The 17,110-nt window shown below is 39.7% G+C and overlaps 2 protein-coding genes across 2 annotated transcripts in view; one reads left to right on the forward strand and one right to left on the reverse strand.

Moving 5' to 3' along the window:
• The window catches only part of acsf2 (acyl-CoA synthetase family member 2), a 50,027-nt gene that overhangs the window by 4,236 nt on the left and 28,681 nt on the right, over positions 1–17,110 (reverse strand). Inside the window, exons 9-12 of the mRNA XM_034217526.1 lie at positions 12,229–12,320; positions 11,995–12,071; positions 1,095–1,202; positions 77–228 (exon numbers count right to left, since the gene is read on the reverse strand). Of these exons, the coding sequence (XP_034073417.1) occupies positions 77–228; positions 1,095–1,202; positions 11,995–12,071; positions 12,229–12,320 (429 nt within the window). The remainder of the gene's footprint in view (positions 1–76; positions 229–1,094; positions 1,203–11,994; positions 12,072–12,228; positions 12,321–17,110) is intronic.
• On the forward strand, positions 4,109–10,632 carry chad (chondroadherin). Its single transcript, XM_034217527.1, has 4 exons — positions 4,109–5,097; positions 8,195–8,364; positions 8,446–8,598; positions 9,733–10,632. The coding sequence occupies exons 1-3, from the start codon at positions 4,312–4,314 to the stop codon at positions 8,594–8,596; spliced, it is 1,107 nt and encodes a 368-aa protein (XP_034073418.1). The 5' UTR covers positions 4,109–4,311; the 3' UTR covers positions 8,597–8,598; positions 9,733–10,632.

Genomic DNA, 17,110 nt, shown 5'->3' on the forward strand with positions numbered 1-17,110 from the left:
CAGCAACTGGACGACATAATTGTGATTTAAACATTTTTAAATAAAAACAAGCTATACACCGACAGCTCCCTCTCACCCGGTCTTGTACCACCCGTCTTTAGAGATGCACTCGTCTGTTTTGGCCTGGTCCTTCCAGTACTCCAGCATCACGCAGTACCCTCGGATCATGAGCTCCCCCGTCTCCCCCAGCGGCACCACCTGTCCTGTGGTAGGGTTCACCACTTTAGCCTGTGGAGCATACCATTATATGTTAGTTATTTAATACACAAAGGAATTATGGTTTAACAATCCATGTGTAGTGACGCATATCATTTTTATATATGTACATACACTCAGTTTCTACCTTTTTAGAAACAACTTTCTTTGCTTCCAGAACATCCTGAATTATTTGTGGCATTGATTTGAGCTTTAAATACTTCTCGACTTTGTTACTTAAGATTTGTCAGCAGCAAATCTTTTGCTTTACACCACACCTAAAAAAAAATTCTTTGTCTAAGCTCTTGAGAATAATGAGTGAAAATAGAAGGGGTTCAGATATTTCTGAGTAACTCAAACATCAACTATCACTTAGACCACATTGTTTCCACAGTTCTGCTACATGACAAGTACTCAGAACTTTACACAAGTTAATCCAACAATATCACAGTGTAGTGGTTACAAGTTAAGTCCTATGTAACATTCAAGACTTCACTTCAGTAAATGTACAAATGTTGTAACAAAATGTACTTCAAATATGAAAGTACTTGTTGGGTGGTAAAGGCCCTTTTTAGAGAGTTTGTATTATAATACGAAAATCTAATTATTTTAATATTACAACTGAGGCTTTAACACAAACAGCTTTTGGATGTTACAGCTGACGAAGTACATTTTACCTACTTTATGTAATGTTGGAGAGTTTGTCATATTTGTATAAATGTGTTGTTTGTTGTTAAGATTTTAATCTATGAAGTAACTAAAGTTGTTGAACAATTGTATGAGTTAGACTCTTCTGAGGTGTTGTGGAAAGAAGTAACATAATATGGAAAATACTCAAACCTCAAAACCTTACTTGACTGGTACTGTAATAATGTATTTGTACATGATGTCTGACGTACCTCTAAGTGGTCGAAGATGCAGCCGACGGTCTCAGACTTCCTCTCCATGTTGTCTGTCGGGAACGCGCAGAACGTGACAGGGCTGTTCTCTGTGGTGCCGTATCCAATCTGTCAATCACAAAAAAAGAAATATAAAAAATATTATTCTTATTAATATTAATAACTTTTTACATGGCTCCTTTTATACACAAAACGCAGTTCAAACAGCTGAACAGTGATGCATTAAAACACAATAGCACACAAAGATATAATAAAAGATCCAGTGAAAAGGCAGACAAATAAAAATAGTTCTTCCTTTAATTTCTAAAATGTCTTCAGTGCTTGCATATGTTATCATGTTGTACAGTACACGGTTTCAAAAACACATCATAAAGCCACGCAGGATCAATAAACAACCAAGTGTTTGGCATTTGTTCCTAAAGCACTACTCAAATTATTAATCGCCTTACAAAATGGTTACAGATATTTATTTTTGACCATCACCATATTTACTCAACTTCCTTACTTAAATATGACTGTTTTTGAGACTTTCTGCTTGTCCTTTACATTATTACAAAGGAAATGATTGAGCTTTTTCCAGAGAGATGTGTTGCTGTGCTCAGAGAGGGATTGTAGACAAACAGGACCTGCAGGGCATTTTAGAAGCGGAGAACTTTACCTGGAAAATCTGGGAGGAGATGATATTCCCATTAAAATGTTAGATTTGTTAAGTAAACTCTAGATTCCATGTATCCTGTGTGGGTCTATCCATCTTATAAATGCAGCACCTGAATCTGACCCGAGCAGCTTTCCAAAGTCCTGCTGCAATTGCTATAATTGAAGTTACTCAATCCTCTGAAACCTGTGACCTTAAAGCAATTCACCTTTCAAATTGTGTTTTTATATAAACCCAGTCGTGTGTTAGAATTCTTAAAGACAACTTGTCTCCAGAATCCAAAAACAAAGAGAGGTTTTATTATGGTTTTGAGTTTTCCCTTTCCTGTAGTGTGTTATATAGCTTTTAGTGCATGTCAATGGTCTGCAAAGGCTCAAATCCCTGTGTTCCCTCCAGAGGGAGTTTCTCTCCCACACACTCCCCCCCCCTGCCTGAAACACCTCCATTGGACTCCTTTGTTTACTTCAGTAACATAGTGACATCACCATGTAACACTCACGCTTCTATTGGCTAGCGCTCAAACACATTGTACATGATAGGCTAAGAGGGTGACCAATCACAACAGAGCCGGCCAGCTAACCAATCAGAGCAGACTGGGCTCTGGTTTCAGACAGAGGGTGAAAAGAGGTGCTGCAGCACAGGCAGTATGAGAATAATAAAGAGCTTTCTGAACATTGAAACATGTCACAGTGGAGGCACTAAATACTAATATGAACCCGAAAATTAGCACAATAGGGCCCCTTTAACAAAAGAAAACTATATCAAAGCATCTGTTTTACATCTATGCGTAAGATTGTTATCAAAATGCAGATGTTTGGTAAGTAGTGAACATATGATGGGATAAAAAAGACTTGGAATGTAATGTACGAGTTGTGTAACAGTTCCATAATGGATTTTTTAAAATATAATTTTGCTGCTATTAAAAGCGGACGCAATTGTTTTCAATGTTTTTTGATAATTCGCTCATCGTGAAGGAATGCGATAAATAAATAACTTTTCCTCAAGAATTCAAGGTAACAAGGGGTGTGAGTAATTAATACAAAAATAGTCATTTTGGGGGTGAAGTATTCCTTTAAGTACTCACAGGTTTGACTGAACGGACCATTACATAATACCGCACTCATTTCAAAAGAAATAATTCACAGAGGAATGTAAAGTGGCATCTAAAAACGTTCCTTTGTAAGTATCTTTCTGCAATTGTTAGGACCTGAAACAGTATCTCACTGCTGGCCAGGCATCTGGAGACTATTATGGGTTATAAAGCAGCTGCACAGGAGCGGCTCCTTTCCTGCCACCGCAGACTGAAAAACAATAGAGACGTCTGGCGCCGCACACATCGAGTCTGACCTGCCACGTTGTGAGACTTTCACCTGTAAACTAACACTAGAAGAGCAGTGTGGTCATGATCCTGGAATCTGGATATGATACATTGAAAAAGGAATATTTACATTTATAAAAATAATAAGTTAAATATAGCAAGGCTCTAACATTTTGAGCTATTTTTTTTATTATTCTGCGAGTAGCAGACAACAGCTTAATTACTGTACTGAACATTTACAATAATTCAGACTTTTTTGCATGAATAAAAATGGTGTTCTTGAGGAAGCGTGCATGTTCTAAAGCCTCTTTGCAACGTATTCGAAAAGCAAGTAAATGCATGTAAAAAACAAAACATGCATTTCTTCTTTAAATATATATATATTTTTTTAGATCAATTCATTTGAAAACATATTTAAAAATGCTTATGGGCTTTATGGAGACATGGTCTACAAAACGTTTTTGAGCAATATCCTCATTCTTTTAGCAAAAGTATGGCAAAGAGAAGAAAGAGATACATCTGCCTGTATGTTCCCCGGGCGCTGTGCAATAGCTGCCCACTAGTGGCTCCTGGTACTAGACTCCTGGTACTAGACTCCTGGTACTAGGATGGGTTAAAAGCAGAGAACACATGTCACTGTGTGTGCTGTGTGCTCTGCATGTGAGACCATTAAAGAGGGTTTCATCCCTCCCATTCTATATCTATAGAGCAGAAAATCGTTTTTTTAAATCGTTTTTTAATATTCAGAGTTATTCTATATTGATAAATCTATATTTGACAACTCTCGGACTAAGCATGTGTAATTCTCTCATCATTGATCAGTTTATCATGTGCATCCAGCAGAAAGTCAGTCCTTCCTTCGTGTTTTGCAGAAATGCAGCAGAGAGTGAGCCTGTGTCCGTGTCGTCCTCCTGCTCATTCAGGGTTAAATTCTCACAGACACTTGACTTCCTCTTGCAAACCTCTCACTCCAACACTCTGGCAAGCCCTCCTGGTTTTTTTTTCCTCAAGTAAATGTTATAAATAGTGCTGTGTTCTCTGTTGACCGGCCATCCTCCTCTCAAAGTGCATCGCCCACCTTCGCTCGGTCCCTCACCTTCTCTCTGCGTCTGATTCTCTCTCAACACAAACAGCTCTTCTTATTCAGAGATCTTCTATTGGAGACTTTGCACAGGACCATCAGCTTGTTCTCCTTCTGCTACATGACCGGAAAACATTCTTACTAAATCAGCGAGTTCGTCAGCATGCGTTGTGTGAGCTGGTTGCTGTTTGGGACCTCCATCCTGGTCCTGGGCCTCGCGGTGCAGGGAGCCCCGGGCCAGTGCCCAAACCTGTGCCACTGCCACGGGGACCTTCAGCACGTGATCTGTGACAGCGTGGGGCTGAAGAAGATCCCCCGGGTGTCTGAGGTCACCCGCCTGCTGAACCTGCAGAGGAACAGCCTGGGCAGCATCCCCACGGGGGCCTTCACCGACAGCAGGGGCCTCATCTCTCTGCACATGCAGCAATGCCAGCTGAGGGAGATCGGGTCCCAGGCCTTCAAGGGGCTGAAGAAGCTCATCTACCTCTACCTGTCCAACAACCAGATCAGCAGCCTCAAGCCCGGCGCCTTCGATGACCTGACGGAGCTCACCTACCTCTACCTGGATGGGAATCAGATCAGCGACCTCGCCAAGGGCGTCTTCTCCCCCATGATCAACCTCTTCATCCTGCAGCTGGACGACAACCGGCTCCGGGAGCTGCGGCCGGGGACCTTTACGGGGGCCAAAAACCTGCGCTGGCTGCACATGAGCGGGAACGAGCTGACCACGCTGCAGCCAGGCTCTCTGGACGAGGTGGAGAATCTGGCTATATTCCACCTGGAGAGGAACAGGCTGTCCACCTATCCCATCGCGGCGATGAGCAAACTGCGGGTGGTGGAGGAACTGACGCTGGGGAAGAACCCCATGAAGACCATCCCAAACATCGCCTTCCAGAGCTTTGGGCGCTACATGGAGAAGCTACACCTGGACAACATGGGGCTGGAGAAGGTCAGTCTGTGGTTTTACTGGGTATTTACTAGACTAGACTTTAAGGTGAGATACTGAGCCTGCCTTATAGATATGTTTTCCTTAGATTGTATATTTAAACATAATAACTTTAAAAGTAATCATCTAGGGAAGTTTCATGGTGATACATTTGAGATGAAAAAACGTTTAAAATCAGTTCATCTCATGAAAAGGTCTCTATGCTTTACTGTAGTGTGTGTCTGTCTTCATATTAGTTTTTTTTTTTTGGTCTGGCAAACCAGTGTCCACCATATTCCATCAGCATATATACATGTATGGGCACGCCAACGATCCGCACCCCTTATCTGCAGCCAACAGCATCACACAGTGCCTACATGTGTGTGAATGGATGCTTCTACAGTATAGTTGGTTTATGTCATCCTGCTTCATCTCCATTTGGCTGGATAGATAGTCAGATCTATGTTGACTAGACAAACACTACACTATCGCTCATGAAATTCCGTTTCATGAAACACATGTTTTAAAGGGTATGATCACATAAAATTGTTGGTGTATAGTCATATAAATCGTTTTGGTTTTATGTCTGAAGCTTTCTCCAACAACCTCCATTTTGCTGCTTTACTCTATTTAATAGGATTGAATATCTTTGGGTTTTAGGCTGCAAATGTCATATTTCTAAAATGTAAATTGAACAAATTCATTTAGAACATGTTAAGAATAAATAAAATAAAAAAACAGTTCAATTAAATAATAAAAAGATTTATAGGTAATAAAACAAAACAAGAATATCTAGCAAACATATGCATGAAATCAAACTCTCAATAAACAATATGTATTTTGCGGGGGAATTTGGGTGAACCGAACCTTTAACTTTGAATACGTAAGGCGGCTACAAGGCACTTCATAATTGTACTTCCATAAGACACTGAAGCTGATGTCTTCCAAGATATCCAGGATCCATTTTATAGATCCATCTATAGAAAGGCAGTTAGCAATTGCCAAGGCTGTTTCCATAATTTAAAAAAAGTGTACGTCTTATTCAGTTAAGCTCCAACATTTTATGCGTTCTTCCTTGGCCCATGCTACTTCAAATCGAGCCAGAAGTTTTTCCGTTATCCTGCTGACAAACAAACCAAACTGCAAAACAACCCTGGTGGAGGTAATAAATCCAAAGTCATGAACACTAAAATCTGCCACATATTGACGTTTGACTCTTAGCCAGGGTTTGAGTTTGTATCACGACATGATGTTCAGATATCAGAAACACGAGACACATGTTTCCAGCCTGTACAACATCCATCCATTCCACCATATCCTACACAGCTTCAGTATGAGTGTACATACAGTACGAGCTCTATGCTATACCACACATTCTCAGACATTCCTGAGTGCACATTTGCTTCATGCTTGAGGTTAATCCAATATTTGAGTGTACCTGTGCCACGGTATGGAGTAAAACAACAACCTTCTCACGCTGGGACTGTGTGAGAGCCAGGTGGAAGCAGCAGGAGGCTGCGAGTGGCGTGAGATTAAAACCATTTTCCAGCCAAATGCCGATATTTTTAGAGTCGTTTTGTTTGCTGGACCTCCGCCAACCATGTCTGAGTCTAATTATTACACAAGTGTTATTTTCAGCAAGGTGTGTTCTCTACTTTCAGCGAGAGGGTCTTGTAAACAGGTCAGGAGGGGTGAGAGGAGACAGGTAAATAGAGGCAGGGTGCTCCACAGTGCATGAAGAGGAGTATTTTTAGCTTACCATCGCCCCAGTTGAATGGACAATTGGGCCCTTTGCAAGCCTTCCTGGCAAAGAGGGAGACGACAGAGAGCGAAAACACCCCGGCCATTCTGGAAGTCATCCATCTTCCATTGCTTCAAAATACCAGAGCCTGGGCTGCTCGTCGCTCTTCAGTGGAAATTTACAAACAGCCTCATCTCCTCCAGGCTCGCATGAAACAACCCTTCAAAGCTCGGCTCCTCTCCCTCTTCCTTCACAAAACTTAACACGCTGAGATGGGTTCACCTCGCACCTCTCTGAAGCTTTTAGCACCCTCGCAGTCTCAGGTGCTCATGATATCGAAGCAGGGGAAAAACGCAGGGCAGTGACCGTCAGTGTTTACATAAGTGCTGCTGCAGAAGGAAGGATGAGAGGAGGCTTTCATGCTAGAGAAACAGTGGAGAGATTCCCCAACTCTGGTTTGACTGACACACACAAGGATATGTGTTGGTCTGTGTGAAGCATGTTTATATCAACACTGCATGCACTATAAGCTCAGAACTACAATAGCTTTAAGGAAGGTTTGCATCGATTTATGTACTTTTTTCCAATAAGGACTCTTGTTTTATCCCAAGATCAATGTCCACATGCTAGAAAGTGTCCTTAGGAAACAAACGTAATCAAAAATGCTCCCTATGGCCATGCCAGCACCTTGCATGGTAGCTGACTGCTTATAGGGCCTACATTGGAATGAGCATATGATAAGATGGTGCTATAAAAATTCAGCCATTCACAAAAAATAAACTAGAAAACACCATTCAACAGTGTTCAGATCTTCACCAGGAGTTTCCCCCTCTACCGTTCCAAACAAAAGGAGTTGAATCTCACTCAACTGTCGCTCCCAGCTTCCTTACAGTCAAGATGGCCGCCAAGGCATAGAAAAACTAGATTTAAACACCTCATATTATGTCTAACTTTAGTGAATAAGAACATATCTTGTATATAATATATCTGCAGCAGCTCCCATTCAAAATTAGACAAAAAGTTTCTACGCATGTCTGTTTTTAACAGACAAAATGTGGCCTCCAATACACTAAGCAATGCTCGTTTTTTAGCATTTTGCTAATTGTCGATCACTTGCGTCCCCTACCTACCAGTTAAGAGGAGAAAGCAGTCAGCGATAAATAAAACAGTCAGAAAACCTTTATCTTTTATAATCTACAGAAACCAGAAGAGTTCATTGAGCATACATCACTGACTGATGGGCCCTACTGTATGCAAGATTAGCTCTTGGTTAGCAAATACACACACACACACAACGCAAACCATTATGCTGGCATGCATGACGTTTTTGTTTATGTAAGCCAGGCGTAATGGTTTTTGTAATGTCTCTTTTTGTTCTAGTTCTCTGACGGTGCGTTCACTGGTGTGACTGCAATCAAGACACTGAACCTGGACAACAACAAGCTAAAGTTCCTTCCCAAAAGCCTGAATTTAAGCAGCATCGCCATCACCAACCTGACCCTCACTAACAACCCGTGGGGCTGCACGTGCCAGCTAGCTCCATTGCGGAGGTAAGAGATGCACCTTAAAAACAAGACGATACAGCCTCACTGGCAGCTCAAACTTAACTCTCTTCTTGTGTCTACTTGCAGGTGGATGGACTCTAGTCGCAATCGTCCAGAGGCAGTGTGTGCATCTCCCCCTCAGCAGAAAGGAAAGCAAGTGAGAGACAGCACCGCCTTGAGTGGCTGCAAAGTCAAGTCAAAGAAAAACAAAAAGGGCCGACGTAACTCGCAGCAGTAGAGGTAACTGCCACCTGACACGCCAAGGACACAACTTTTCTCTACATCATCATTTCCACATCTTACAAACTGACCTGATCAACTATTTAAAGATAATCAGCAACTCTTTATTATAATTGAATAATCGGTTGTAGTCATTTTGAAGAGAAAAAAAAGGTAAAAACGATCTGATTCCATGAGTACTTTCTGGTTCTCACACTTTTCTATGACATTCGACTGAATAACTTGAGTTTTCGACAGATAATTACATTTTTAGGACGCCATCTTGGGTGTAGGGAAACACTCCAACATTTGTTTACCATTCCCTAAAATGTAACCAAGAAAAAAATCAATGAAAATAGAAGTTGCAGACCTAAACTATTGACAATATAAGACTAAAGCCAGAAGAAGATTAGTTTAGCATGAGGACTAAAAAAAACCTGGTCACACAGGGAGTTGTGCTTGAACATTTATTAGCTAAGATCAAATATGGAACATTTATATGAGCGAGCTTTTTTAAAGTTTAAGAGGTTTTTTTCTAAACCTCTTAAACTTGTCTTAAACCCTCATTAGATGATGAATGGGGTGGGGAGTTTAGCATTGCTGTCTTCCATGAAACTACCACTAGGAGTCAGCAAAGAGAAATATGTTCAAATCTTACAAATAGGACCCTTGAAATGGTACTTTAAAATCAGTATAATTAATATAAATACAGTTTTCGTCTGTTGTTTTTGAAAACTTCCCTTGGACATATGTGACTGGAAGCACTTGACCTATGAGGTTAAATGAAAGTGAAGTTAAAGGCTGGGAAGTGACACCCTCACTGATAGCTACTTTTGCCTGTGGTGCAGTTATTTTCCTCTCGTTGAGTGCTTAATCACATGCTGGGATGGTTTGGTGTGGTGTGAAGGTTTTCCGGTGCGATGCGATTTTGGATCAGACGCTACCACATGAGGTTTAAGTTAGTGTTGGAGTGGGCGGCAGTAGGCTTTGCATGATGCAGTTTTTTCCCTCCTCTCTCTCTCTAACCACAGAACTGTGTGTCCCGCCCTGTGTCCCCAGCTTAACTTTTCCATGTTGGCCCTGGGGTTCAGTACACAGAGTCCAGGTCATGGGGTCTGTGTTTCATTTGGCTGTCCATTTTGTGTCTTTCCACAGGAGACGCTGAAGAGGAGCCTGTCCAGGTGACTGGCTACACATGCAACTAAAAGAAATGCTGACTCATTATACTTCAAAGCTGTCCCTCTATTCATCTGCCAAATATTGTCCCTAGTGTAAACACAGAAAAAAACATTCTTATTTACCTTTGCTCTCCGTCTGTGGCGCTCACACCGGACAAATTAAGAACTTTATAGACCTGAGACATAACTTTACATGTGTTTTCCTTCATTTATATAAAAGAAGCACACATAAGAATGAACTAGAAATGTGCAACATCCAGGTTACCAACAAAATAAAAGATGCATTTGTGTATTTGAATGCTACAAAAAGCACTAAAGACAAACATCTTGTCTTTTATTTCTGGTTCAGAGAACAGGATACATGGTGAAAATGAGAATATTTGAATGCTTGCCTTGAGGATAACTTAAAGTCTTAGTTAGCATGAAACTCAAACTAAATAAGCTAAAAGGAAATGCTCAACATTTTAAGATAAAGGCTTAATCACTGTTTTACAGAGAGTGAGATTAAGCTACAGCTACTGGTTAGCTTAACACAAAGACTGTAAACATTGGGATACAGCTAGCCTAGCTTGTTTGCGATGTGACAAAATACCCCAGCAATACCTGAAAACCTACGTTATCAACATTAACAGATACCTTGTTAAATTAAAACATATTATGAAATGAACTAAACTCTTTATCTTTGATTCATTATTGATATAAAAAATAATGAATGTCCGTTATTTCAACACAGTCTCACGGCATTTCGTGTTATAGTCACGAAATGAATCTATTGATTTGTTTTCACCAACACGATTTTCGCATTTTTTTCGTGTCACACAGAACGATTTTAAAAGCAATGTAATTATAAAGAAAAAGAGATTAAAAAAAATACAGATTTCAGTATTCTGACACAGAACGATTTTAGAAGCAATGTATTTATAGTGGTAGTATGTTTCGTGCCTGCACCAAATAATAACAAATTAGAAGGGAAAAAAGATGACAAAAAATACAGATTTCAGTATTCTGAGGCTCTGAGCCATTTATTTTCCTCGCGGATGGCAAAAAAAACTCCGACATTATACAATTTAAAATAAAAGGGATGGTTAGGCTTAGGGTAAGATATTGAGTAAGAAAATGTTTTTATGAACCACACAGCTTCTGGTCTTCCAAGACCCGACCGGACAAAAAGACGTGGTGCAGGCACGAAACATACTACCAATAGAAATACATTGCTTTTAAAATCGTTCTGTGTGACACGAAGAAAATGCGAAAGTCGTGTTGGTGAACACGAATCAATAGATTAAATTAATTTCGTGACTACAACACGAAATGCCGTGAGACTGGGTTGGTTATTTTGGCGGTTACCTGTTTTACCCTTGGCTCCACAAAAGATTAGGAGGCAAAGAAATACCTTAGTGTCACTCAAACAGGTATCAACAATTGGTTATCCTCTTTTCTACTTTATGATTTCATTTTTAAACGCACATTGCCTGGGAACATTGACAATACTTTGTAAAAGTGACCAAAAAATAAATAAAAAAGAGATAAAGAATACTTATTTCTTAAAGAGGTTTAAGTGTGAAATATGTGGATAGAATTATAGTGTGAATCACAGGACACAATTATCATATTTTGTCTTTCTCTTAGTGCCATTATCCCTGTATGATGGTTTTGTATTACCCCAAATAGACTAAAACTGTATATAGTTTGTATTTGGCACGGCTAAGAATGTAGACAACAAAAAGTTAATCCGAAAAGATGATTGCGTTGTGTTATTTTGTGTTTACTATAAAGCAGAAATATAATATATATACTTTACCTTTATTTAAAGTGTAAGAAAAAGTAAATAATTTCCTGCAATATGTTACCGACTGTTGCCTTTATGCATTATAGCCTAATGTGTATTCAATATCTTCACAGTTCCTTGACTTTTGGAAGGGTTACCATCCAATAAACCTTTTACAAAATCATGCCTTCTGTTTGTCTTAAATATACACTTATTTTTAAGATGTCTAACAGGACTTACCTATATTCATACTTTTGCTCAATCTAATGGTCTTTTCTTAATGATTTGTCTCCCCCTAGTGTGTGAAAGCTGAATAGTTTTTTGGGAACTTAAAGTGAATTTCTGATCACAGTTGTTTTGATTTATATTATCTATAATAACAATTTTAAAATACTATCATTTGTAATAGTTGTACTATTATTTGTAATGGTTGTACTTTTTATTATTTGTAATAGTTGTACTTTGACTTACTGTAATTTCCTTGATGTTCATCACAGAAATGACTTTCTTCACAAGTTCTGGAGGACAAGGGGAGCCAGCCATCATGCCTAGATAACAAATAGAAAAGCATGTTAAATCCACAGCAATCACTTTTTTCAATATTCTCAAATGAATACTAGATATTGGCAGGGAAAAGGCAATGAATCCTCAAACGGTCACTTCTTTTGTCAATCCATACAAGCAGAATATCAACATTTTGCTTACCTGCCTCAACGGATGACAAGTCATATTTAGCCAAGTCTGGCTGAGAAATCATGTCAACATACATGGTGGGGGTGCCGTAGATGAATGTGCACCTGTGAGGACAAATACAAATACAAATAAAACACATTTATTTGAGATAATAAATCCAGCATTACAAGGCAAGGCAAGGCAAGTTTATTTATATAGCACCTTCAAAGCACAAGGCAATTCAAAGTGCTTTACAAAAAACGAAAGACATTAAGAAAATGGCATTTAAAATCAGTCATTAAAAAGAAAAGATAATAAAATAAACATTAAAAGAAAAATACATGGATAAAAGTTACAGTGCAGTCTAACCCCCAAAACACACCAGGAGCGTCTGCGCCGCGTTACGTTGCGGCTGCGCCACGCTGCGACCTCCTCCTGCGACAACACACACCAGACGCGTTTCAAAACGTTGCGGAAGCGGAGCGTTGTGTGTGCAGCCTCGCAGTTGTTGATTTTGGAATATTTCCTGGACATTTGTACTTCTACAAGTAAGTAGGCTATACGTAGTTAAATGGTTTATGTTTGTGTCTGTTTAAATCGTGTTTATTGTTGTTATTTCCTATTTTGTTGTGTTGTAGACTACAGACACAGTTAATAATAATTGTAATATTCCAGTTATAAACGACATGAATCAAAGATGTGTTGCTGTATTTTAGTGGTAAAAAATATGCATTAATCATCTTAATTATTCTATATATATAATTTACAGTGCCTGTAAACCGGAGGAGAACGCTGGCATGTATTCTCCTACTTGAAAACTTTAACTTTAAAACATTAATATGTAGTTGTTACCTTCCACTCCACAAACTGCAGCGACTAAAAACCAGGCCTTGTCCTTTCTGATGTTGTCCTTGTAAAAAGCATTGGTTACATCATATACAATTGTGTGTTTCTCCACTTCCATTATGAACACCTCGTCGTCCATGGTGCGTTTCGTAGTGGAGGTGTTGTGGGGACTGCTAAATTAGTATATGTGGGGGATGGGCCTGGCCCGGATGCTCACCTTTCCACTTCCTGCGAGGGGGGGGCTTCCTGCCTGACTTTACCTTACGGCTGCGCCGCGGCAAAAATAGGATTCATCCTAATTTTAGAGAAGCGCTGCGCCGAGCCGCTTCTGGGACGCGTCTGAGCCGTAATGCGGCGCGTGTGGTGTAATAGCACCCATTGACTAGAGTGGCCGCGATCCTTACGACCGGCGCGGCCGTAACCCGACGCAGACGCTCCTGGTGTGTTTTGGGGGTAAGATATGAATAGTTCAATTAAAAGCAACGGCAAAAAGAAAAGTCTTTAGTCTGGATTTAAAAGTAGTCAGAGTTGCAGCGGACCTGCAGGTTTCTGGGAGTTTGTTCCAGATATTTGGAGCATAGTAACTGAACACTGCTTTACCGTGTTTAGTTCTGACTCTGGGGACAGAAAGCTGACCAGTCCCTGAAGACCTGAGAGATCTGGATGGTTCATAATTTAGCAGTAGGTCAGAAATGTATTTTGGGCCTAAACCATTCAAAGCTTTATAAACCAGCAGCAGTATTTTTAAATCTATTCTTTGACACACAGGAAGCCAGTGTAAAGACTTCAGAACAGGAGTGATGTGATCCACTTTCTTAGTGTTAGTGAGGACTCGAGCAGCGGCGTTCTGAATTAGCTGCAGCTTTCTAATAGATTTTTTAGTGAGACCTGTGAAGACACCATTACAGTAGTCGAGTCTACTGAAGATAAAAGCATGGACACGTTTTTCCAAATCCTGCTGTGACATTAGTCTTTTAATCCTAGATATATTCTTTAGGTGATAGTAGGCTGATTTAGTAACAGTTTTAATGTGACTGTTGAAACTCAGGTCAGAGTCCATGACTACACCTAGATTTCTGGCTTTATCTGTTGTTTCGAACATTGCAGACTGAAGCTCAGCGCTAACTTTTATACGTTCTGCCTTGGCTCCAAAAACCATTACCTCAGTTTTATCTTTGTTTAATTGGAGAAAGTTCTGACACATCCAGTCATTGATTTGTTCAATGCACTTACTCAGTGTATGAATTGGAGCATAGTCTCCTGGTGAAATTGTTACGTAAATGTGTGTGTCATCCGCATTGCTATGGTAACTTATTTTGTTGTTTTTCATTATCTGAGCCAGTGGTAGCATGTAGATGTTAACCCTTGTGTGGTGTTCGGGTCAAATTGACCCGATTTCCATTTTCAATGAATACAAAAAAATATAAGGATATTTTCGTTCAACCTGAAACTCAATGGCCGGGGCTTATTTATAGTGAAGGACATGTGGAATTGTTTTTATTTTTTTCCACTTATGAAAAAATGCCCACCCGCATTTATGTCCTTCATAAGAGGTTCGGGTCAATCTGACCCGGATACAATACCAGGACAGAGAGACAGAGAAAAAACACACACACACACACACACACACACACACACACACACACACACACACACACACACACACACACACACACACACACACACACACACACACACACACACACACACACACACACACACACACACACACACACACACAATTGTATGCATAGAGAACATAAACATTTTAGATCTTCCAGAAATGTATAAACATTTTACATTTTCTCCCACTGTCCCCCCTCACACCTGCACGCCGGAGGAGGGACTAAACAGAGACATAACCTCAGTGTAGTAACAGTGTATAGTGCAGAACTACAATTATCTACCAACAAAATGGCCAAAAGATATTCTGCTCAGAGCCTTGGAGCTAATAATGGATGAGAGTGAGTGGAATGCATTAGAAGAACACGGTGAAGTGGAACAGGAAGACATTTCTGAAGATGAGGATAATGTGGAGGTAAACCCAGAATTTGACAGCAAATTGGAAGATGAACTTGACTCAGAGCCAGCTGCTGGAAGACCCCCACAGCCAGCCGCAAGAAGACCCCCACAGTCAGCTTCTGGAAGACCCCCACAGCCAGCTGTGAGGTCTGTGGACCCTCAAAGGACTCCAAGACACAGATTCCATGCAGCAACTGCAACAAGTACATCTGTGCTATACACACGAAGAAGTTCTGCACATCATGTGTTTCCTAAACGGACCTGCCCATTGACTCACATGATGTTCTGCAGCGTCACTTCATCAATATAGTTTTCGGATATACTGTATTTTATGAATAGTGACTGTTAACTGTTTTTATTTGCTTTGTGTTTATATCTGTTCTATGTAATTTATATGGATGTTTCATTCCCTCTATATTTCACAGCCAAATACTTTTGGATGTGGTTCTTGTGTTCCAATTGCTGCTAAATTGCTTTATTTCCTTCAGGGCTTTGATTATTATATGACAGATTAAAAATAATAAACATTAATGAAAACAATTTTCATTTACATTTGTCCTAGAAAAGCATGAGCAAAATGTAAACTTAGTTTATATTACAGTGTATTTTCTTTTAACATAAATTACATTTTTAACACAAAAAACGATGGACACTTCCATTCCATTCTAGCAAAGAGTATTTTCAAAAACTAATCATATATTTCATTTATATTGTTGGGGAATGAGTTAAAGACAATATATATATAAGGAATTGTGCATGTTGAATTTAGTTCTGTATTTTTTTTAAACCCTGAAATATGTCCCGGGTCAATTTGACCCGAACATTACCAAAGGGTGCGAAATGTGAACATAACACAAGGGTTAAAGAGAAGAGGCCCCAAGATGGAGCCTTGAGGTACCCCACATGTCATATTTGTCAACTCAGATGTGTATTTACCTATAGAAACAAAGTTGTTTCTGTCCTTTAAGTAGGATTCAAACCAATTTAGAACTGTTTTCGAAAGTCCCACCCAGTTTTCTATTCGGTCTAGTAATATGTTGTGGTCAACAGTGTCAAACGCAGCACTGAGATCTAATAATACTAACACTGAAGTTCTGCCACTGTCTGTGTTTAAGTGGATGTCATTAAAGACCTTTACAAGAGCAGTCTCAGTGCTGTGGTTTGGACGAAAGCCTGACTGGAACGCATCGAAACAATAATTTAAATGCAAGAAATTACTCAACTGTTGAAAAACAACTTTTTCAATGATTTTACCTAGAAATGGCAGGTTTGATATGGGCCTGTAATTGTTCATTACTGAAGCATCTAGATTATTCTTTTTTAAGAGCGGTTTAATGACTGCAGTTTTCAGGGCCTGTGGAAAAATACCTGAGTGAAGAGATTTGTTTACTATATGAAGTAGATCTGAGGCCATGCAACGAAAAACATCTTTGAAAAATCCTGTTGGAATAATATCAAGGCAGCAGGAGGAGGATTTCAGAAGTTGAATAATGTCCTCTAGGTTTTTATCATTAATCTGATGGAATTGTGTCATGGTGTTTGAATTGATATTAGGTGGACATAGGGACAACACATTTGCTGTACCTGATGCAGAGGCACTGACTGCTTGTCTGATTTTCTGAATTTTGTCAGTGAAAAAGGAGGCAAAATCATTGCATGCCCTGGTGGATAGAAATTCAGAGGCTACTGACACTGGGGGGTTAGTTATTCTGTCGACGGTAGCCTAAGGCACACCTGTGCAATAATCATGCTGTTTAATCAGCATCTTGATATGCCACACCTGTGAGGTGGGATGGATTATCTCGGCAAAGGAGAAGTGCTCACTATCACAGATTTTTTCAGATTTGTGAACAATATTTGAGAGAAATGGTTATTTTGTGTATATAGAAAATGTTTTAGATCTTTGAGTTCATCTCATGAAAAATGGGAGCAAAAACAAAAGTGTTGCATTTATATTTTTGTTTAGTGTATATAGCGCTTTATCCAGTCTTTAAGACCCCTCAAAGCGCTTTACATACTACATGTCATTCACCCATTCACACACATT

This window comes from Gymnodraco acuticeps, unplaced genomic scaffold, assembly GCF_902827175.1.
Source record: "Gymnodraco acuticeps unplaced genomic scaffold, fGymAcu1.1, whole genome shotgun sequence".
Classification (NCBI taxonomy): domain Eukaryota; kingdom Metazoa; phylum Chordata; class Actinopteri; order Perciformes; family Bathydraconidae; genus Gymnodraco; species Gymnodraco acuticeps.

Excerpts from the sequence above, each read along its gene's own strand:
- chad (XM_034217527.1), top strand. The coding sequence starts at position 4,312 with ATGCGTTGTGTGAGCTGGTTGCTGTTTGGGACCTCCATCCTGGTCCTG. Across the intron at positions 5,098-8,194 it reads ACAACATGGGGCTGGAGAAG|TTCTCTGACGGTGCGTTCAC; the intron begins GTCAGTCTGTGG and ends TTTTTGTTCTAG. Across the intron at positions 8,365-8,445 it reads CAGCTAGCTCCATTGCGGAG|GTGGATGGACTCTAGTCGCA; the intron begins GTAAGAGATGCA and ends GTCTACTTGCAG.